General features: G+C 41.1%; 2 protein-coding genes across 2 annotated transcripts; both read left to right on the top strand.

Moving 5' to 3' along the window:
* Positions 1–2,611: 2,611 nt before the first annotated feature.
* rassf2b (Ras association domain family member 2b) lies at positions 2,612–17,975 on the top strand. The gene is made up of 11 exons (XM_084055027.1): positions 2,612–2,745; positions 5,355–5,386; positions 6,527–6,605; positions 7,636–7,711; positions 8,061–8,212; positions 9,204–9,304; positions 11,036–11,178; positions 11,493–11,646; positions 13,713–13,834; positions 13,939–14,036; positions 15,675–17,975. The coding sequence occupies exons 3-11, from the start codon at positions 6,553–6,555 to the stop codon at positions 15,742–15,744; spliced, it is 969 nt and encodes a 322-aa protein (XP_083911153.1). The 5' UTR covers positions 2,612–2,745; positions 5,355–5,386; positions 6,527–6,552; the 3' UTR covers positions 15,745–17,975.
* A 305-nt stretch (positions 17,976–18,280) lies between these two features.
* sprn2 (shadow of prion protein 2) lies at positions 18,281–22,036 on the top strand. Its single transcript, XM_084054332.1, has 2 exons — positions 18,281–18,564; positions 21,021–22,036. Exon 2 carries the CDS (start codon positions 21,032–21,034, stop codon positions 21,587–21,589), a length of 558 nt encoding a protein of 185 aa, XP_083910458.1. The 5' UTR covers positions 18,281–18,564; positions 21,021–21,031; the 3' UTR covers positions 21,590–22,036.
* Positions 22,037–22,644: the final 608 nt, after the last annotated feature.

The raw sequence follows: 22,644 nt of genomic DNA, 5'->3' as shown, positions 1-22,644 counted from the left end.
GAACACTATAAATTTGAAGCTGATAAATGGGTAGGCTACTCTCTCCTGATTGGCTGAAGTTGGCAAACCACCTGAACATTTCTGTTCTGTTTATTATAGAGCTGGAGAGACAGTGAGACCCCTGTCACTGAACAAACACCCTGGGCCTATAGCAATGATTACTAATGTAGTTATAGAAACTGATATCGGCTGATTGGTTAACCAGATCCAAGTCCACTATGAGAATATGCTTTAGGCTGTGCTAACCAACTGTTACTGGTTTCTATTGATGCTTCTCTCTCTGGTAGTGGTTAACCTCGTTCGGAGTCGCTGCTGGGACTGACTCAACTAAGGCAGATCGAGCCTTTTATACGGTCGGTTATGCCCGAATATGGGACTATGCTGTCAGTCCTGGACGTGACGGTTATCTCTATGTATGGAGATCTGGGCAGAGGTTGCTGATGTCAGACTCCGTACATATGGCACGTTTGGGTCTCTATGACGACTTGCAGTCGATTGTCTCCATCTATGGGGATCTCCATATATAGGCTAGTGCTGTTAAATATGCCCTGGCTGTTTTTCTACAGTAGCGCTTTAACCTTTTAACAAAAAAGGTTTGGTTTTAACCAAAATATATATGGCCTGTTTTGACCGTACATTATTTATTTGTATTATGGTACCATTATTGATCATTGTCTGATCAAAGTTGCATTGGTGTGGACTGGCCTTTAGGCTTTGTAAACAAACACTATAGAATAGCATATAACAAAATGTGTTATATCCTGTGCAAGCCAAAAAGCCACTCCAAAATGTATTTTTTTCTGTTCCAATGTTCAATGTCATTTGAAAGACAATCGTCAAGTAAAATGTCATAATCCGTGAAGATGAAGGCTACAATACATTATGACCAAATACATGAAGTAGCAGACTAAAACAATGACTTGTTTTAAAAGCAGATATAGGCTATTCTATGGCCACATGAACAGGGATACAAAATGAGCTATTTTGTCCAAGATGTTAAAAGAAAATTTTAAGTAATGTAAAGTACATGATATGAACATGCGCTTCATTATAAGAATGAATTGTATCCTTCAACTTCTTGGTGATGATGCCCCAAAATGACTGGATATCCAGGTTTTGGAGCATTTTGTAGCAATTGTAGAAATATTAGACCTTCATCGTCGAATGTTTAAGCATGTTCTAATCATGTTTACTTTAGGACCATTTTGAGAATATTCTATTTTTAACATTTTGGACAAAATTGCCAATTTTATCAGTACCCAGACCGTACCGAAGTAGGCCTACTGACTGAGTACTGACTGACTGACGTTGGTGGATGATGGTGGTCTGCATGCTGCTGTTGAGGTTTCCATTACCCATTTGAGTTGGCCAGTGTAGTGTTCTATTATGTATGTGTGCATGGGGGTCTCATAATGAGATGTGTGCATGGGGGTCTCATAATGAGACCCCCATGCATAATAGAACACTACACTGGCCAACTCAAATGGGTAATGGAAATCTCATTGTTTTCGGGGTCTCCCAGTTATTATTCATCTTCAGCACCCAGTCAGCACTGAACAAAGGCGCGCCAGGTCGTGAGCTGATTGGTTGCCGTTGGGCCAGACGCCAAGAAGAGGGGACTCACATTTTCTTTGGTGATTCGCCCAGGTGGGCGTGGTTATATGCCTAAACCCTAACCTTAACCTCATAAAAACTATACCTCAAAACCGCGCCCACCTGGTCGAAACACCAAAGAAAGAGGCTCTCCCCCAAGAAGAGGTCCGCTGGAACAGATGGGGTCCTCCTCCGATAATGTTGTACATCCCACAGTGTGCGCACCACTGATTGTCAGTGTTGCCATGTCCGCATATTATAAGCGACTTTGGGCTTGTTTTTCTGTAAAGTTGCTTGTAAATATTCAATATTGGTAGTTGCGGGTTGTGGTTTGTGGCCCTGTGGGGCTTGTTTCTAAAGTGTAGTTGCTTATTTGGGCTACTTTCCTAAATGTTGTTTAAACCAGTGGCTCGGACTCAAACATATTCATGTCAAGGACCCCCCAAATTAATGTATATTTGTCTGTCTGCATGTATATATATATATATATATATTAATATATATATATATATATATATATATATATATATATATATATATATATATATATATATATATATATATATATACACATATTAATAATCATCATATATTTCATTGATAATCATAATAAAATAATAATCCTGTGGATCGTGATTCTGCCTGAAAAAAATCGGGATATGATCTTTTTGCAATATTGCTCACCCCTATGAATAGTTATGTCAGCGTGCCCATATATGGGCAATTGGGCATATACTGATGACATCAGGGATCTCCATATATGGGAATAAAAGGGACAAGGACTGACAATAACAGAGATCTCCATTTATGGGCATAAAAGGGACAAGGACTGACAGACAGAGATCTCCATATATGGGCATATCAGACAGATCGGCGGTGCCACGTAGCTGTGAGGGCCGCGTAGCGCCCCACTTCTAGTAGTGGCTTAGTCGCTTCTTCTGGCCTTGTTTTCATAGACTGGTTGCTTTGTTTTCTCACAAAACCTGGCAACACTGCTGATTGTCTCCGGCAGCAGAAAGAGAAGCAGCCAGTTGACCGTATGTAGACTGTGTACAGTCAAGACGCGTGCTGCACATACAAGCCCAGTTCTGTGATCAGACAACATTATTAAACTCGACAAGAATCGCCGACTCCCAAGACAGAAGCGGCTCTGTAAGTATAGTCCGTTATTCCAGATTTCAATGGCTAATAAACGGGCTAAATCTCTGAAAGAAGAAGCACTTCCATTATGTTTCGAGTCACGAATAATATGATCACCAAGAGATTTTATCATCGGTATCTATATCGTGGTTGCTTGCGCGACAAACTGGGATCAAGATCCTTGCGTTGCACAAATGGAATTTAATGGCACAAATAAAATAAAAAAGCACTTTAGCCGTTTCAATAATATGATCCACATGCTTGATTGAATTGAATATTTTATTAGACAGAAATGCAAACAGCACGGGTACAGTTATACACTTAAAGGATTTACACAAAAAAAGTCCTTGTGGACTTGTTTCCATTGAGGTCCTATGTATTCAATTCATCAACATCAAAAAATCAATATCCTCACAAATGCTCAAGTTTACATGAAGGGTTTCTCTAAAATAAATGTACTCTGTCTCTGCGAAGGCTGCAGTTGTCTATGTCTAAAGAAGAGTCTGAACAGATTGCATAACAGTAGGATTCTTCTTGTCTACACAGACACACAAGGGAGTACTTATGGCCATAACCTTCTGTTAAACTTAAGCGGTAAACTGCCAAGCAGAAGGGACACATTTTCCACTCCAAAGTCATGAGAGAATTCATAATGTATTGGTCTTTAGTTTTAATCATTAATAGGGGATACAGTTTCAGCATGACGTGGAGAAGCTGGGAGCCAGATTTAGACTGGAGATCAAGGCACATGCAGTTTTAATAACAACAAAACGGCCTAGGGGATAAAGGGAAAGCATGCACACTATTTTGGCACAATTATTCCTGAGTTGCTGGATCTCAGATGTTTTGTGGGGTTGCTATGACGATGATAACAATAGTGAGGCAGGCATAGAGGCTGAACAGAACATTGAAGCTGAAGAAAGGTGGGGGTGGAAGGCAGGCAGTGAAGGTTTGGACTTTTATTCACCCCCCCCACCCCCCAAAACCAAAGCAGTTAACAGAGGTTCAGAGGCAGAGAGGGCAGAAAACAAGTGTGCATGTGTGTCTGAGAAAGACAGGGTGATGTGGGGGGAGGAAGTCGGGAAATTGTGGTCATGAGTTTTGATAGCGTGGTGATCCAGTCTCTCACAAGAAAAGGAGATAAAGGCCAACTGCAGAGAGAGATCACAGGCAATACGGGACATAAAAAGCAGCAGACAAAGGAGGAAATACAACTCCACGAAGAGGGGAGAAAAGAAGAAATTGGATCCTAGTATCCTAGGGAAGGAATAGTCTCACATGAAACAAACAAGCAAAAGAGAGAGTGAACCCAAGAGAGAGGTTGTGGACTGGCCGCTGTAATGAGCTGCTGCAGGGGAATACAGGATAACTAAGATCTATATTTGGACTCCCTCCAGTCTAGAACCTAGAACAGAGCCCTGCTCTCCCATGTTCTGGGGTTGGATCAAGCCTGGCTCAGAATGTCTCAAAATGTAATCTACAAGTCAGCTTCAAACTAAAAACACCCTGTGACTGTCTACTAGAGATAGCATATCACTTCCACTGCACAGGATCTAAAAAGTACTTTTGACATCTTATGGTTATTGGATACCCTTGTACTCGTTTTGTTTTTTAACTTTAAAAAAAGAAAGTGCCACCGCCATTTTAAAGTGCTGATTTGAAACTATTTGGCTTGGTCCCTGAACATTCCAGTCCTTATAAGATTATAGCATTTTATCAGGGACATAATGGAACTTAGGAGAGGATTAGAATTTTGTTATCAAATGACACCTTATTTGACCCTTGAAACCCAGCTGTTCTTGTGACCCGTTTCAAGACAGATACAACATTGTTTACGTATGACAGCAGGACTGTATTGGTCTCAGACCACAAGCACAACCCATTAACGAGTCTCCGAGCACCACTGACCTTGACCAAGACCATGGTATTAAAGACTAATGCATCTCATTGTCTCGGTCAATGATGCGTGTTTGTGGGCTTGACAGGTCCTAATATGGGCGTTGAAATATTGATAGAGCACAACACTGGGTGAGGCTGATTGGCGTTTAATATTTCATCTGGCCACAATTACAAAACTCGTTAGTGTCAGAGATTGACAACGACCTGTGTTTATCAGCACAGTGCGTTTAAGCCTGTCATAGCTTTCAGCGCGTCAGTGGGTTGTCTTTGTTTACAGCGGTGCTGTGGAGAATAGAGCATGCATTGTTGAGGATGTTGTATGTAGGCGCTCTGAGACGTTTATACTGTTATAGGAAGTCCTGGAGAGGGACCACATGGGGCTGCATCTGCGTCTCTGCCCGGGTCCGTTAGGGTTTGTTTGCATGTGCATTTGTAAAGTGTTGTTCCAATTGAGGAAGTCAGTCAGTTTCCTGTGTGAATGACTCAGTAAAGGAGGAAGTGATTAACGGAAGGGGAGCTCTTCCTTTAAACACACCAGCTCTCCTCGTTACCTCTGCTAGTTGTATGGAAAAGCCCTAGAATCTGTTAAGAGACAAATCTTTCCAAACCGTGGATGATATAGCTGCTCATACCTGAGGATACTAACGTCTGGCTCACGCCATCTCTCATCTCTTTATTCTTTCTTTACCTCTCTACACACATCTGGTTCTCCCTCTCACCAGTGGCCGACCAAGACCACACAGTCTTCAGTACGGTAAGCTTTTAAAAATGTCTAGTATGCCGATTCAGTCAATCTCCCAAATTTCTTCCTTCAGCTGCGGTCTCATTGAGGCATTGTGAAAGTGGGGCAACGTTAAGTGTAATGGCCTGCATGTGTGACGTGTCTTTGACATTTCTTAACTACTGTATGGTTAACTCGGATAAATGTGTAAGCAACTGAAAGGCTTTGGCCCATGTGCTTTGCACCTGTTCCTTCCCTTCCGGAAGATCTCTCTCTCTCACACACACACTCTCCATGGATACACAAGTGTGACTGCGAAGGAAGGAAAATTCTAAAGGGTGATGGCAGAATGCCTGTGTGTGTGTGTGTGTGTGTGTGTGTGTGTGTGTGTGTGTGTGTGTGTGTGTGTGTGTGTGTGTGTGTGTGTGTGTGTGTGTGTGTGTGTGTGTGTGTGTGTGTGTGTGTGTGTGTGTGTGTGTGTGTGTGTGTGTGTGTGTGTGTGTGTGAGAGAGAAGGAGAGGGTTCAAGAAAAAAGGAAGTAAGTGTAAGAAGAGGAAGGGAGAGCAGCTGTCTTGTTCCATCACACCCGTAATGTTCCTGACTTCTTTGCAAGCAATGATTATCCACCTCTGTCCTCGGGTTGGATAAGCATTTCTAACCACTGCTACTGTTCTATCTATTCTACCAGGCAGTGAATTGCATTCCCCTGGTGTCTCTCATCTAAAATAGTCCCAGATTAGAGGACTAGAATGAGAACATTCAGTGATTAGAGGATGAGAATGGAGAGATGTGGGTTGGTTAAGTGTGCAGTAATAGTAGAGTAGTTGTTATTCTGGGACTCCCAGGACTTGATCGGTGTCTTCAGTGTGACAGAGCAAGACGTTTAGATGACAGAACCAGTATACATATGATTTGTCAATTACACTTTACTGTCTGTTTTGTCTTCCCTTCCTCTGATCACTTTCCACTTCTCTGAAAGCCCACTGGTCTCGTCTCCCTCTCGATGTACACAGTCAAATCCGGATTGTCAATTGAGCTAGGAGTATCAACACTCTGGATTTTACTGTGTGGTGAATGGTGATGCCCTCGGCCGCATACTTGCCGGTCATGAGGAGTCATGGGACTCCAACTCACCACCACTCTCTCTCTCTCTGTTGTCCCTTTGTCTCTCAGCCGCTTCCCTCTCATGCTGTCTGAAAATGGATGACGTGCAGGACGGGGTTCAGATCGGAGAGAACAAGTTCATCAGCAAGTAAGGAGAAGGACTGCGCACAGAGCTTGCACGCACAAAGACCCACGTGACACTTATGCACAAAATGCAGACACAAATTGTACTATATTGTACTATATGCTTTGCTCTGCACAAAATACATTAGATTAGATGTCCTTTATTATCCACAAGGGAAAATCGTTTTGCTCGTGTGTGTGTGTGTGTGTGTGTGTGTGTGTGTGTGTGTGTGTGTGTGTGTGTGTGTGTGTGTGTGTGTGTGTGTGTGTGTGTGTGTGTGTGTGTGTGTGTGTGTGTGTGTGTGTGTGTGTGTGTGTGTGTGTGTGTGTGCTGTACATATATGTTGATACTGCATGCACAGTAAAAATCCTCTGCGTTAATTAATTCATTTGTAAAAGTCCATTTGGTTACAGTTATACACTCTGAGTTAAAGTAACACTCAGGATTTTACAGTGTATTTCCAGACATGCATTGTTGCACACATGCTCGATGTGATTTATGTGTCTTATAGCAGTGGTTCTCAAACTTTTTCATGTCAAGGACCCCCAAAATGATAAGCATTTGGCCATATGGGGGCCGCGGACCCCCATATCAAAATAGTTTGTTCCAGGGACCCCCCCAGAAGAATTTGAGTTAAAATGTTCGCTTTAAAAGTATATATTCAAAGATTTGCACAAATTTTCATGATTTTTCAAAAATAGTAGATATACAAGCTATTTTTGAATAGTCAAAGTATAAAATATGGATAAAGGGGTTAAACTGATTGAAAATTGAAAAATTTGAAAATTGTTTGCCCGAACATAATAAGAAATGGCCAACAATTTATTTATTTTTTAACTTTTGAACATTTTCACCAAGAATGACCTCCCCGGAAAGGTTGAAAGCGGTAAAAAAAAATATTGATGTTGTAAAATAATGGCCGATGTATCGTTCAGATCGATATATCGGTCGGGCGCTACTAATAAAGCTGTTTCAGTGTGGGCAGTGTGAGGTAGAGGAAGAAGGACTGTTCCTTCACTCTCAAATCTGCACAGTAACACATCTCTGTCTCCAGGGCAACTGTCCTTACACACCTGAAGACATACAACCTCTACTATGAAGGACAGAACCTGCAGCTAAGGCACAGAGAAGTGGGTATAAAGGGTGATTTATACTTTATAGAAATAGTTTTTCCGTTGCGAGACTAAGAGTGTGTGTGTGTGTGTGTGTGTGTGTGTGTGTGTGATCTCATGCTCAACTGAAGCGTCTGAATGTCTCCGACTGTTTTATTGTTTGTCCAGCTTTCATTCAACCCCATCCTTCATAACATGCTCCCACAGCACACTGTCTCATTAGCAATTCAACCTCCCCAAAGGGGTAATAACTGTGTGTACGTGTGCACGCACAAATGCATAGCTGAGCCTATCTCTATACATACACTCACGATATGTGCATGTATGTGTGTGTGTGTGTATTGATCAAAGCTCCGTTCCATAACAGGAAGAGGGGGAGTTGATTGTTGAGGGCTTACTCAACATCTCCTGGGGCCTACGTCGGCCAATCCGGCTTCAGATGCAGGATGACCATGAACGAATCCGTCCGCCTCCATCCTCCACCTCCTGGCACTCTGGCTGTGCTCTGGACTGTCAGGGGTAAGGAGATGTCTCCAGTTACACCCCACTTACCGGAAATACTTTAGAGAAGTGTAGTGGGTCAATGAGCGCAGCTATAGATCAAGAGGGGGCTTACAAGAAATGATCATAAAGCCAAAGAATTTTGTTTTGTAATCTTGGCATTATCTCATTGTGTAGCGGTTTTAACACCAAAAAGAGAGAATAAGTAATGGAAGCTCTGCAGATTTCCAGAGTGTTTACTGAACTTCTGATGATCATCCGTGTCAGGTCTCAATTTGTGTTTTGTCCCCAGGGTAGCACTGTCCATATCTGTGTCAATAGGCTCTGAGCCCATTGACACAGATCAGCTCAAGTCTAGTCTTCCCAGACTAATAGGCAGGGGCGTCATTTAACCACACATTCAGACACATTCACATTAATCAACATTTAGATCAACACTGAGTGCATCTCAATCCACACCCAATCATCTAAACGTGACATGTAACACATATGTTACAGACATGTTTTCTTGTCTGCAACCATACATTCATTAGCCACTTTCAACCTGGTGTCCCTATGTTGGGCATGTCCATTATAGGAGAACATTTTCAAAGATGTGCCTTTTTTCCGCTTTCAGTTTTCTTTTTTAAGTAGCTAAAATAGTGTGATGCGTTGTGAGCTTGTAGATCTTCTTGTTTCACTATTTTCTTTTTAAATAGGGCTTAAATTGTCCCTTTTTTCCATCCTCAGTTCTTTTTCCTAAAATGACGCCTCTGCTAATAGGCCTAATGGGTATGCAGTTTGACAGGTTGAAATCTGATACGTCCCTCTCTTTGAGAGAATAGGCACAGGTCATTTCTGTGTTGGAATGACCTAAATCCAAGGTTACCAGTGGGGTAAACAATCCTATTCATGTCCTTGCATATATTAGAAAGGTCATGAATCTAGGATTTGTTTACATGTGCTTAGCTTCGTCAGTTTATATTTTGTTCTCCTTCCTGCTCCTCTCTTGCGTCCTGGCTCTTCCAAGGTCCACCAATAACACAGAGGGTCAACAGCAGACACAGCAGAACGTTCCCACGGTGGAAGTGACAGCAGAGGACAATGCGGTGGAGGAAGATGAGACAGAAGGTGGGTTTGTAAGGCTGAGCAATGTCAACAAAATAGAATATCACAATATATTTGACCAAATATCTCTATCGATGTTGTAATAATAATATATTTTGACCTTTTATGTTTTTTTTTGTTTTTTTTAAACCCTAGAGAAAACGGGACAACCCGGTGCTCACAGGTGAAAAATGGTTAAAAGTTGTCAAGCGTAAAAACGGAGGAAAAGCCTTTTTTAATACAAGGCAACTGCCAACATGTTTCGACCTCGGAAGGTCTTCATCAGGGCGAAATGAATATGACAGACAGACAAACTCATTAAATTGTGCTAGAGCACATGAGAACAGCTAAGCAATTAGACAATTAACAAGTGTCCAAATGCACATGGCGTGGGTACCTAGCGGTTAATAGGTGGTAATTACATAGGCATAGGCACAACCAATCAAGTCTTGCTGATTGATTGCAATTTGGACACAATTCTCTAATTGCTTAGCTGTTCTCACGTGTTCTAGCACTATTTAATGAGTTTTTCTGTCTGTCATATTCATTTCGCCCTGATGAAGCCCTTCCGAGGTCGAAACATGTTGGCAGTTTCCTTGTATCAATAATAAAGACATTTCCTCCGTTTTTACTAGAGTGCCCGGATCGTCTTGTTTTTTCTCATATTCCAAAAACCCTAGTGATATCTAGTCTCATGTCACAATTTCAACATAATCCTACCCTTATCCATCTGTTTCCGCGGGAATTTACTGGGGCACAGGCCCTATGCACAGGCCTGGTGGGGGACATATCCGGCGGAGGCACTGCATATGTATAGCCTACAACCGGAACTGACGCCCACTCCCCTGGAAACTTGTGGATATTAAAATTGTCTAATGGTAGGACCACATCATCATGCTCATGTCACTATGACTCAGCCATAACCAAATAAGGAGTTCCCAATGCAGCTACGCCCAACGCTACGTCTATATGGAGTGTGTTGTCTAACCTCAATGTGTCGTCATGGCATCAGGTGCAAACAAATTATTCAGCTCCATATATAGGCACAAAAGGGGGCATGCCCATATATGGGCATATACTGATGACATCGGCGGTGTGATGTAGGTGTGAGGGCCGTAGCGCCCCAAACTCCAGATGTGAAGGCCGCATAGTGGCCCGTACCTCTAGTATCAGTATATTGCCCAGCCCTATTTTTTGTTAGAATGCAAAAGTGAAATGGAATGCTGACACATCATGTGTACATCAGTACATTCAGTGATGTATGGGGTACAACAGTGTAGGGGGTGAATTAGCAAAAGATATTGCTTTAACAGTGTTGACCTCAAGGGTTTTATCGAAAAAGATTTTATGTGTGACATTTTTGGTTTGGTGGCCTGTAAACAAGTTGTCTAACTGCATCTGTGTGAAACAAAGGCCAACTGCAAAGTTATTTCACTAATGTGACACCAAATTTAGTGGATTTGGTCAATTAAATCAACGGTAATTTGGATTACTGAATGCTGTATGTCCTAAAGACAAATTGAATTAAATTATGTAGAGGAGGACTGTGTCATTTAAAAAAGTTACCCGTTATCACGAAATTAAAACAAATTGGTGCTTAGCAGATAATTAACAAATACATGAGTCCTTGGTTAACAAAGTGATATATCCAGATATTTAATTATTCTTCAGATTTATTTTTCCCAACTCAAGTTTTTTCCTTTTCTGTCGGTTATTAAGAGTAACGTTATTGACTGGTATGTGTTGATTGGACAGAGGACTATGAGAGCTCCGCCCAACTCTTGAGGACAAAGAGTGATGCTGGGGTTCTGAGGCGTGGCCAGCGACGGTCGCCTAGCGACCAGAGGAGGATACGGCGACATCGCTTCTCCATCAATGGACACTTCTATAACCATAAGGTGATAGATACCACACACACATACACACAACGACAAAACATGTGTTAGTGTATGACATATCTTTAATATCTATTAAGTACTGTACTACTGTACCTACTGTATCCTTAAGACCTAACCCCTAACCTTCATCATTACATGCCTAGCCCTACGCATTTCACTTACACAAACTTTAATCTAGCGTTAATTCAAACCCTAACATGAAACACTAATCCTAATCTCCTTCAAAATTGAGGATTTGAAATAATGTCCTTTTCCCCCCAGCATTTCACTGAAGTTGTATAACACTAACAGATGTAAATGTCCCCCTCTCTCAGACAGCAGTGTTCACTCCTGCCTACGGCTCTGTGACTAATGTTCGGATAAACAGCGACATGACCACACCTCAGGTGCTACGGGTCCTCCTCAACAAGTTCAAGATAGAGAACAGCCCGGATGACTTTGCCCTCTACCTTGTTCATACGAGTGGAGGTGAGTGTTTATTTTAGGTAGCGTTTGTTAGAGTACTCTGGGTTGTTTTTTTTTACATCTGTTTATTGCAAGTTTTCCTTATTCAAAGGTATTTTCAAGAATAAAAACAAACACAGGATTTAACAGATACAAAATATACCACAAAACAAAACTTATATGATATAGAAAAAGACAAAAACAAACCAAAATGAAAAAGACACAAAACATAACAAAACCAAACAATATACAAGAACATACGCCTGATGGCGATACCACATTCAGAGGGCTACACGAACAATATCGCAAGCAATAGACCCCTTAACAGACGACGTCATACTGGCTGCGTGCAGCCAGTATGACGCATTATAACCCATTATATCAGGTCTCGTTAGGACGCGTCTCACTAGCCAACACACACAAGAGGGGGTTGGGGTGTGCTGAAACCAGTGCACCCCGAAACAGGTTGGGAATTGATTGCGTGAAACAATCACCTGTGCGTCCAGGCTCAATGTTAGTAAACAAATAATTGGTCTATGGCATCACAAACATATTTGACAGGTATAGAAAATGTACACTAGGGGGCAGCACAACACTGTGCTCACTCACTTCAACTCATCAAGCAGATCAATGTGACCAGATTTTCTGGAATAGGGGCTCTTTATTTGACAGGGTAAATCTAATTCTTTCCAGATGCAGCATACCTCCCAGCTCTTTTAGCCACATATTGATTGTTGGAGGATTCTCCGATTTCCAGGCCTGAAGAATTAGTTTCCTGGCCAGCAGTGTCAACTCATCCCGGTTCCACCACCCAAAAAAGTGTGGTTAATGGGGCAGGGGGGAAGTCTCTCTTATAAGCTTTAGCCAGAAAATCAAATGGTTAGTTGCAACTCATGGCATTGAACGAATTGATGAGACAAAGTCCCTTGATCTATGGAGCACTTTCCACACATGGGAGAAGAATCTTTAAATATTTTGTGTAATTTAGTTGGGGAAAAGTGCAATCAAAGTGCAATCTATGAACAATCTTAAATTGAATCAGAGAAAGCCTCACATTGATAGAGCTACGGTGTATATTATTGATACAGTCCTCCCATGTCTCATCTGAAATTTCTATGCTCAATTCTCTTTGGCAATTTTCCTTAAACAAAGAGTATTCTGGCCCGGACCACTGGCCTTGTGGTCCAGGCACCTAGGCTCATAAGTAGCCTTACAGCGCATGCTGCATGTCTCTCCCCCTGTTTCCTGTCCATCTCTACTACTAACTATAAATAAAGGCAGAAAAAGACCCAAAACATACCTTAAAAAAACTAAGAGTACTCTCTTTAATCTTCATCTATAGAGTACCAAAGTCCTGACGTCACTTGTTCATCCCCTGGGTCACGGAAGTAATTTATCTTAGAATCGTCAGGTAGAAAGCGTAAATTACGTCAGACTGCGGTGCTCTATAGGCATGTTGATGTAGAGACAAAAGGGGAATCACACATTAAATGTAAGTAAGTGCTGCATATAATAATAATAATAATAATAATAATAATAATAATAATAATAATAATAATAATTTATTTGTGTAGAGCTTTTTGAAGCAACGTTGCAAAGTGCTTTACAGTACAAGATTATTTTTTTCCCCACTTATTTTTACCCTCAGGCAGGGCATTCCAAAGCTTTGATGCCTGGGCCTGAGTTTTAAGATATACCAAGATGGCACTACCTGAAGATATCTAAAATGTAAATAAATCTATCTAACATATCTAAAATGTAAATAAATCTAAAATTCACAGTGTTTCTTATCTTTTTGACAGATAATTAAGTACACAATATCCTTAAATATATGTTCATGTACAGTATATGTATTTTTGTCAATACAAGCATCAGTCAAAACCAGTGTACAGAAACAAGGATGGGTGTGATATGGTCATGTCTCTTTGAACTGGTTAACAGTCTAGCAGTTGCACAAGAGAAGGACACAGCTTTTTTTACTGAGTTACAGTAGTGTAATGGTGACTAAATAAAAACATTGATGGCCTGTTCCAGAGGTTTGCAGATGATGTTTTCTTGTTTGTTATGTTCTGTTCATGTCCATATTTTAGAGCGTGTGAAGCTGAAGCGTAGTGACTATCCTCTGGTACTGAGGGTGATGCAAGGTCCGTGTGAGCAGGTCTGCAGGGTCTTCCTCATGGAACCAGACCTGGGAGAAGAAGTCACCTATGATGTAGGTATTTCCATGAAGGGCCAACTGACTTGACCCTGAGTGCACAGATATAGGAAGCAAAATTGTTTGTGCGTTGTCATGACATTTCCCCTAACCTCCACCAGGTGGCACAATACATCAAATTTGAGATGCCTGTCCTGCAGAGTTTCGTTACCAAGTTGAAGGAGGAGGAGGATCGGGAGGTGCAGAAACTCAAGAGAAGGTACAGCTGCTGCTGAGTGCACTCCCTTGGCTGTCACGCTGGGCAAGACCTGGGCTGTTGGTTGTCTAGGAAGTGACAACCGGAAGTGGTTGAATTTGGCGGAAGTACCGCCCAAGGAAATGACGTTGATGCTTTACAAATCTGTTTACATTATCTGTGAATGAAATGAGTGTTGTGATTGGTCGAAAAATATCGTTTCCAGGGGAAACACGTACGACGGAAGTCCTGCCCTATAGACACTCTCTGCTTTAGGTCGTGACCAGGCTCTTCTCTTCGCAGATGAGTGAGGCTGGGAACGAGGCTACTTGGCTGTACAGTGGTGGAGGATGTTCTCAGATTGTTTTTTAAAACAAGTAAAAAATACTCTCTAACCCTGTTACAAGAACAAATCCTGTATTCAAACTTGTACTTGAGTAAAAGTACAAAAGTATGGTCATCCAAATATGTTTAGAGTACCAAAGTAAAAATAGGGTCCATTTCACAGTCATATAATTGGATTGTAATTATACATTCATGTGAAAATCACTTTAATATTGCACCTGGTAAAATGCATTACTTTATGTGCTGCTGGGTAGCTTAAACGGCCACTTCACAGATTTCTTATTACCCAAATGACGTTTAAGACAAAAATGATGTGGCAGTGTTCTTTTTTTTCTTTTTTGTAGAGTTTTTTTTACTTGATTTTAAATCCTGTGACATCACAGAATTAAATCTCAGTTCTTCAGTTCCAGTCAGACCAGCCCCATGCCCAGCCCAGAGGGTGTCTCCAAGTCAAACTACACAAAATGTAGTTCAGCCTCTAGTACCAGCACCTCCACGGTGAAGGGCTCCGTGACACTCACACAATAACTTTAGAAGATATGTAAACACCAGCTAAGCATTCTAAGGGCACTAATATTTGCAGACATAATACAATGACTATTTACTTAATACAGGTTAGAACAAATGCATAATAATGAACTAATGAGAGCCAGCTCAACGGCTGTTGTTTTTAAATGTGGTATATAAATAATGATGACTTGACTTGACTTGAAATACCAAACAAAAGCCAAACTCTTGTTTGGCTTTTGTTTGGTACCACACCCCTCTCTCACCCCTGACATTTTAGTACAGCCTGACAGGGTGTGTGTGCGTGTGTACACTCCATGAACACATCCAAGAGAGAAAGACCTCAACAGTCAATATGCATGCGTATGTTCTCAGTTCTCCCCCCTGGCTAGGAGTGGCTTTGGAAGGGAGTGCTGGTAGTTGGGAGTAATATACTGTGGAAAGCAATCCAGAGGAAGACATACTGTACTTCTACATTATTTCTTCCAGTCATAGGGTGTCAATATAAAATATGAATACTCTTTCCCTCGACAAATAATGCACTCACTGCAGCTTCTTTCAGCTGTGAAATGGTCATTTAACCTATAATACTTCATAATTCATCAGTTAATGTATGTTTTCTTGTATTAATTATCTAAATCATAACTAAAGTTGTCAAATAATTAGAGTGCATCTTGTAGATCTATTAATTTCGGTGTGTGAGACGATGCTCATCCAAGTATAACTCAAGCTTAAGAGGTCTGAATTTGTTGTCCAACTCACATAAGTTTCATCTTTGCTATCTCTCCATTTCTCTACATGTGTTCACAGGTATACTTACCTGCGATGTATCATCGAGAAGGAGCTCCGCCGTCTTCCAGAGGCCACAACCTGTATGTAATCCGCTCTTTGGAGAGGATTCCTCCTTTTAATATCCTGACTCGGCTCACTACCTGCAAAAACAAGATTTCAGAGAGACCCACGTTCACCTCAAACCATCTACAAAGAGAGACTGACCAAGGATCACCTGATAAGGAAGCAATGTATGCATTCCAATGAACATTTCTTCTGTCTTTTGAATGTCTTGCTCCTCATGGGTCTTCTGTTATCCTCACCATTTAGCCATATACTTTAACATGAAGCCTAATGTATGCTTTGTCAGACATCCTTCTCACTTGATGAAAATAATTGAAAATCTATTATTCTTGTCGAGTTACACGGGTTGCATGTCAAAACATGAATTAGGCTTGATTATTGTCTGTCTCCACTGTACCCTGACGAGCACAACCACAAACTTTAGAATTGTTTGCATGTTGTTAATAATAACCTCTTTAGCAATAATGGTACCATGATGACTAAGCTGAAATTCATTCCTGGCACTTTTCATATGGGTTTGTATGGAGCACTGGTTCTGACCCACTCTGTTTAAGGACAGTCTTGTTTTGCTGTTTGTCTGCCTCTACAAACACATATGGTGTTTACATTCTTTCACTCTGAGCTCATTGCAGGGCTCCAGACTAACATTTTAGTTGGTTGCACTAGTGCGCCTCACTTTTTCAAATAGGTGCACCAGTATATCATTCCGGTGCACCCACACACACATTCATACATACAGACACATAGACTGACCTGCTAAATGTAAGGTGCACTAGTGCGACCAATGAAAATGGTTGCACTGGACAGATCTATGGGTGCATGGACTCTGGAGCCCTGCATTGTTCTGCTCCTGAGCAGTCCTGACTTAAAGCACAGTACCTCTAGTCTGACAGTCATTCCTGCATTTCGTTTCGTTTCAGTCCATTATTGAATCGCCAGAATTATTTTTTATATGGGCGTGGCTAGCGATTCAGGGACTGGAACCAGGCTACAGGACCTCTTAATACAAAATGTGATAACCGACGACCTATACCATACTTATTGCACGCCATCCATGCAGTATCATTTGGTGTTGGTGAAGTGCCTGTCTCTCAGCATTGTCCCAGGCAAAAACGATGATAAAAAAATATTGTGAAGCTATTTTTGTGTTTAAAAGAAATACAATGGGAATTATCAGGGAAGTAGCTAGATGGCCATGCTTTACTTCAGTGTGGTTTTAACCCTCGACCAAGAATGTGAAGGTGGAAACCTTACAGATTGGCCATGGCCTATCGGCACATTCCACCGTGGGATGATTTAGGCTTCTTGCACTATAGCAAAAAGAACAACTTACATTTAAAAAAAATATATTCTTATGACATATTCTTATCGTTGGCTTCACATCAGACGGGCTTCCATCTTTACATACGTGGTCGTTGGAAAACTTGTTTGCTCCTGCAGTTAAAGGAATTGAATGGAGCGTACAGCCTAGACATTTTGTTGACGGATACATTTAGCACAGTGGTCATGGCAGGCTGTGTAGAGTGACTGACTGAAGATATGAGCATTTGTTGTTCCTGTCAATTCCTTCATACTTAAGCCTGATCTATACCTTGGTGTGAGCTGGTGTCGCGAGTCGGAAATAGCTGCTCTTACAAGCGTTTTGAGCTTGTAGAACGGCTATTTTTTGCACATGCTACACCGTACATAACGAAGTATAAGTCAAGCCTTAGATAGTAACAATTGTGTCTGTGCTCAGATGTCTTTCCTATGGACATTCAAATGGAACTTTAACAACAATTCTGGATTTGAGTTCAAGTCTAATAGAGAATGAAGCACAAAGCAGATACAGGAGGGTAGTCCCAAAAGATTGTGAATTATTTTGATGAATGATCAATCATTATTACAATGATGGAATGTTGCGTGTAAGTGAGTGAGCGAGCGAGCATTTCAGGAGAGTATGTCTGTCTCTGTACAATTTCATGTGTCTGTCCAGTAGACATGCATAAATGATAATACTCTCATGGAACACAGTGTAGTATATTCAGAAATGGCACAGCAGTTGAGGAGTGTTCATGAAGTCGAATGTGTGTATTCTTTGCGCGAGCATGCTTATGTATTTCCTGAAGAGTTTTTGTATCTTTTAATTCACAAAAGAACAGATCTTGAATGAATCTTTGTCTCTCTTGATGTCAATAACACAAAGGCAATTTTTTGAAAATGTAGCTTTTTTATGATGATTGTGATTTAATAAAAATGTACAGTATCATCAGAAAAGCTGTTTAGTTTTTTAAGCTTGTCCCCGAGCATCTGAGCCGTTGGGTTAAGACCGCAATACCACTGTTATGTAATAGCACTTTATCTTTGTTGTTTCATTTGAAATGATATAATACCACAGCGTATGTAGATGGATGGATAGCATATACAGTATTACCAGACATTGATATACAATAGTGGAAAAAAAATCGAATTAGTCACAGCTTTGTGATAAGATTTGATGATTGTCTTTTACGTCTTTTACTTGAGTGGGCCAGGGTTCTAATAATACATCCAATTAGAATCTGACCAAGAATAGATACACACAGAGCTGTTTATGTTTCTTGTGGGTGGGACACTGGCTTACAGAAAGGATGACCATTACCGTTGTCATTGCCCAGCCAATGAGGCAAGCTGAGATGGAGTGATCCCCTACCTGAATGAGATGGTGTGGAGGTTAATAGGCTGTCCCTGAAACAACTTTCTTCAGACTGTCAGACGAACCAGTGCTGCTCACACGCTGTCCACTTGACTCGGCCCTGGTGAAAAACAAAGAACATCATAATCATCCGGATTACACTTCTGTTATCTCTACCAGTCCAATCAACAGGTAAAATGTTTTTACATTGGTATGGATGATGTTTGCAGATGAGTAGGGCTGTCATGATCATGAACTTTTACATGACGATTAATTGTCTTAAATAATTGCGATTAACGCTTTTTGGGGGGCATTGACCATTGGAAAATATTAAATTAAATAAAATTATATTTCTGTTCTCCTTTTTAAGCTTTGTAAACCAAACAGATATGACAAATAACTTAAATATATAAATAATGATATATATAATATTTAAAGAAATAGTGGAAATATGTTTGGAAAATGCATGAATATTTTTCAACATGGAAACGATGACGCTCATGCAAAATAATTGCGATTATCTCAAGTAATTGTGATTAGGCTATTATGTAATACGGTAATTGTAACTGCCCTACAGATAAAGCAGTTTTAATTTTTATGGTACTGTACTTCTCCATGTCACATAAATGATTCCTTATTTCTATAAGAATTGCCATATCAAGAAGTTATTGATTGTATAACTCACACTTGTCGTGTGTGTAATGTATGGATGTATCATACAGTGTGTATACAGTATATAGCTCTTGTTTTCATGTAATGTCCTTTTAAATACTGTTGGCATTCACTTTGTCTATTGCTGAGCTGAATAGAACCTCATTCCCTTACAGTACAATTCTCAGTGTTTATTTAACTGTGTACATTTAAAAAAAAAAAAAATTATGTATTACTTTTCAGTTAAATTAACATTGAGGGTTATACTTTGTAGACACCAGACAACTTATTGATGGTGTGGAGACAGACGGACAGTTCCGGTGTCCCAATTTCCATTCATTAATTTTTTTAAAAGGGTTATTTCTCTGATTGAGTCTGAACAACAGTCTATAATCTCTATAGTCCCATGGGATTACGGCCAAGTGTCCCGGTATAATTATAGCTCGAGGCGCCTTGTAAGAGGTCATGGATTACAATGTGTACACAGTGCAATGATGACTGTGGAGATTATGTCACACCACTTGTTGTTGATGTGTACAGTAATTCATCTGTCATGACAATTGGCACAAATTTTCTTTTAGAACAGAGATAGACCGATTTGATCTGGCTTTCCACATAGGGAAAGGAAAGTCATGATGACAACTTTTGTTCTGAGCATCAGAACATTTTGTTGTCATAATATTTGGTCCAAATGGCGCTTGGTGCTTTATTATTATGTACACATTCATCTTATTCATATTGACCACTTTTATTTGCAACGGTATGTAATGCACATCCAACAGCACTGTGCTCTCCACTGCAGCATACCAGTCCACAGTTCCAGAACCAGATTAACCCAGTGCAAATCCCAATTATGAGCCTTGGAGATTATGAAAGCTACAGTATCTGATCCTGTGACAGCCATTGGGTCAGATTCTATTGTCGAAGTGGTGGCACTTGCGTAAGACGTGTGTCTCATAAAGATGGATTAGGTGTAACAGTGTGCTGCTTTACGTTCACTTTGCAAGCAGAGTAAAAATACCACATAATCAGCCATACAGGGCTAAATCCGTGAAGAGAACATCCCAGTCAGTTTGTTTTTCTGTGCACTTTATGTGCCCCTAACCACAGGGGAGACCCAGTACTGTAATCCCCCATAGGGGGGTTACATAATAGCTAATTCTATGACCGATACCTTTCACAGAATAGTGACATTGAATCGATTGATTGATGGAATACTTTATTAGAAGTAATTTAAACAGCACAAGGTACAGTCAGACATTTGAGCTAAAAGGATAACATAAAAAAAGTCCTAGGGACTTGTTTCCATTGTGGTATTCAATTCATCAACATTTCAGAGCATACTTGCCATCATTGGTCATAAATGGATACCACCACGAGCTAGCTCGTGCTCAGGAGGCCCGTAACCCCATATACGGAGATGACATCCCGACATCACCATATATTGAGATAACTGACATACTCAGGTCTGACATCATTGACCCCTCCTGGAAGCTCCATATATGGGCTAACCGAAACATCCAGGCCTGACATCATAGACCCTATCTTTGGGCATGACTGACAGGGGGCAGTGACGAGGGCTCCATATATGGATATGACTGACATCACCGTAATGACACCAGCACGAGGGCTCCATATATGGATATGACTGACATCACCGTAATGACACCAGCACCGCGGTTTAAACAATAACCCCAATACCAATATAATCAATAAATATAAAACACTTATGTACAAGTAGAAAAAGACAAAAAAAACTGTTGGCAGTGAATGCCATCACCTTCCTCCCCTTTTCAGGCCTGTTTCGAAGGAAGCCAGTGATCCACATTTTTTAAGGGACGGTGTCAGGGCACTTTGACTTTGATTCCTCAATATGTGATTAAGTTGTGTGTAAGTTCTGTATCCCTAAAACATACAGAGAGCAGCAGACAACTCTCCAGTGGGTCTAAAGATTTTGAGCAGCTCCTTACAGCTTTGCTACTCTTTTGTCATTACAGGGGAATAAACCATGAAGAAACTGGTGCTCACAGTGATGACATGCCTGCTGCTCCTTGCCACTCACTTTCCCGCCTCTGAGGCAGGGCGTGGGGGAGGCTTCGGTCGTGGTGGTGGATTCGGCCGTGGAGGTGGCAGCCGCGGCGGCGGTTGGTTTGGTGGTGGTGGAAGCAGAAGCAGCAGCAGCTACAGGCCTGTCCAGCCTGTCCAGCGCAGCGGTGCCAGCGCGGGGAGTGTAGCTGGGGCAGCTGCTGCAGGAGCCATAGGGGGAACATTGATTGGTTCTGCTCTGAGTCGCCCCGGCTATGGTGGCGGATATGGAGGAGGATATGGAGGATACGGTGGCGGCTATGGAGGATACGGTGGCGGCTACGGAGGATACGGTGGCGGCTATGGCTCACGCTATGGTGGTGGTGGTGGCTATGGCGCCAGGCCTGGTTACGAGTCAGAGGGGTCTGGAGACATGGAATATTACAGGGGCGCATCGAGCGGTCCCATTTATAACAGCATCGTCGTCGTCATTGGTTCCATCATGTCTGTCCTGATGGGCCACTGGATGGCAATCATGTAAGGGGCACAGGCAGGCTCCCAGAGACAAGCACCCCCAGATTGTGAACACCGCTGCACCCTGGCCAATAACCAATGATTTGGTGAGGTTAAACATGCTCAACTTTCGTCTAAAAGAATACATAGAAATGTGATCAAAAGAGATTCCCTGACTCAAAGTGATGCTTACTTAAATGCCACAAGATCCACTGAATGAGAATCATGAGGAGAGGAAGCGGAATGTAGCGCGTCTTACAGAACATCAATGTGACAGCGTTCCCCTGTTCTCATGTGTAGCACAGATAAGATGCTCTGTAGGTCTGTCTGAGCAATGTTGACTTTAAAGGTAGGGTAAGTGATATTTTTTGTTGTTAAATAGCTCTACATTCTTATAGTACTCTTATAAGTTAAGTAAGTACGTTTTATTTTTCGAGCACCTTTCACAGACAATGATGGTCACAAAGTGCTTAAACATAAAAGTTTAAAACATAAAAACATGGCAATATAAAACAAATTAATAAAATAAGCATTGAAACATCTATTAACAGGATAGGACACAAAAAAGCTGCGGGCAAATAAAATGAAGAAAATGCCTGTCTGAACAGGTGTTTGTTCAGTAACGGGGAGACTCCCGTTACTCTCCAGCTCAGCATTTTCAGGTTGGGATACCAATTGTATCCAATCAGGAGAGTGAAATGCAAATTGGCAACCTACCTAAAAATGTATTTTCTATTTGCTAAAGTGCTGGAGAGACCACTCTATACCAATGATTATTATCAGAATATAGTGCTTCAACAAATGTTTTATTTTCACCAAAAATATAACTTAGCCTACCTTTAATCCTCTGGCATTTTGTTTTATAATGCAATTTTGGGTCATGGGTGGACTGGCCGACTTGAGGAATAACTGTTTACACTTTAATACTAATATTTACAGTGTATATGTTCCCTTTTGAGACTTGTTTATTAGTCATGTCATTTTTACATTTTTGATGCCACTGGTGGTACTGCTGAGGTGATGATGATGAGGTAAAAGAAGATGTCATACACACACATGAATAAACTTATTAGAATTATGCAA

This window comes from Gymnoscopelus microlampas (assembly GCF_963454915.1).
Source record: "Gymnoscopelus microlampas genome assembly, chromosome: 4".
In the NCBI taxonomy this organism is placed as follows: Eukaryota; Metazoa; Chordata; class Actinopteri; order Myctophiformes; family Myctophidae; genus Gymnoscopelus; species Gymnoscopelus microlampas.
Note: the sequence above shows the minus strand (reverse complement) of the source record. Positions and strands in the feature narration are given on the sequence as shown.

What these genes read in the sequence shown, in the direction of transcription:
- rassf2b (XM_084055027.1), top strand. Translation starts at nt 6,553, where the DNA reads ATGGATGACGTGCAGGACGGGGTTCAGATCGGAGAGAACAAGTTCATC. An exon ending in GGAGGAAGATGAGACAGAAG is followed by an intron (nt 9,305 to 11,035) that starts GTGGGTTTGTAA and finishes TTGATTGGACAG; the next exon opens with AGGACTATGAGAGCTCCGCC. An exon ending in GACACTTCTATAACCATAAG is followed by an intron (nt 11,179 to 11,492) that starts GTGATAGATACC and finishes CCCCTCTCTCAG; the next exon opens with ACAGCAGTGTTCACTCCTGC.
- sprn2 (XM_084054332.1), top strand. Translation starts at nt 21,032, where the DNA reads ATGAAGAAACTGGTGCTCACAGTGATGACATGCCTGCTGCTCCTTGCC.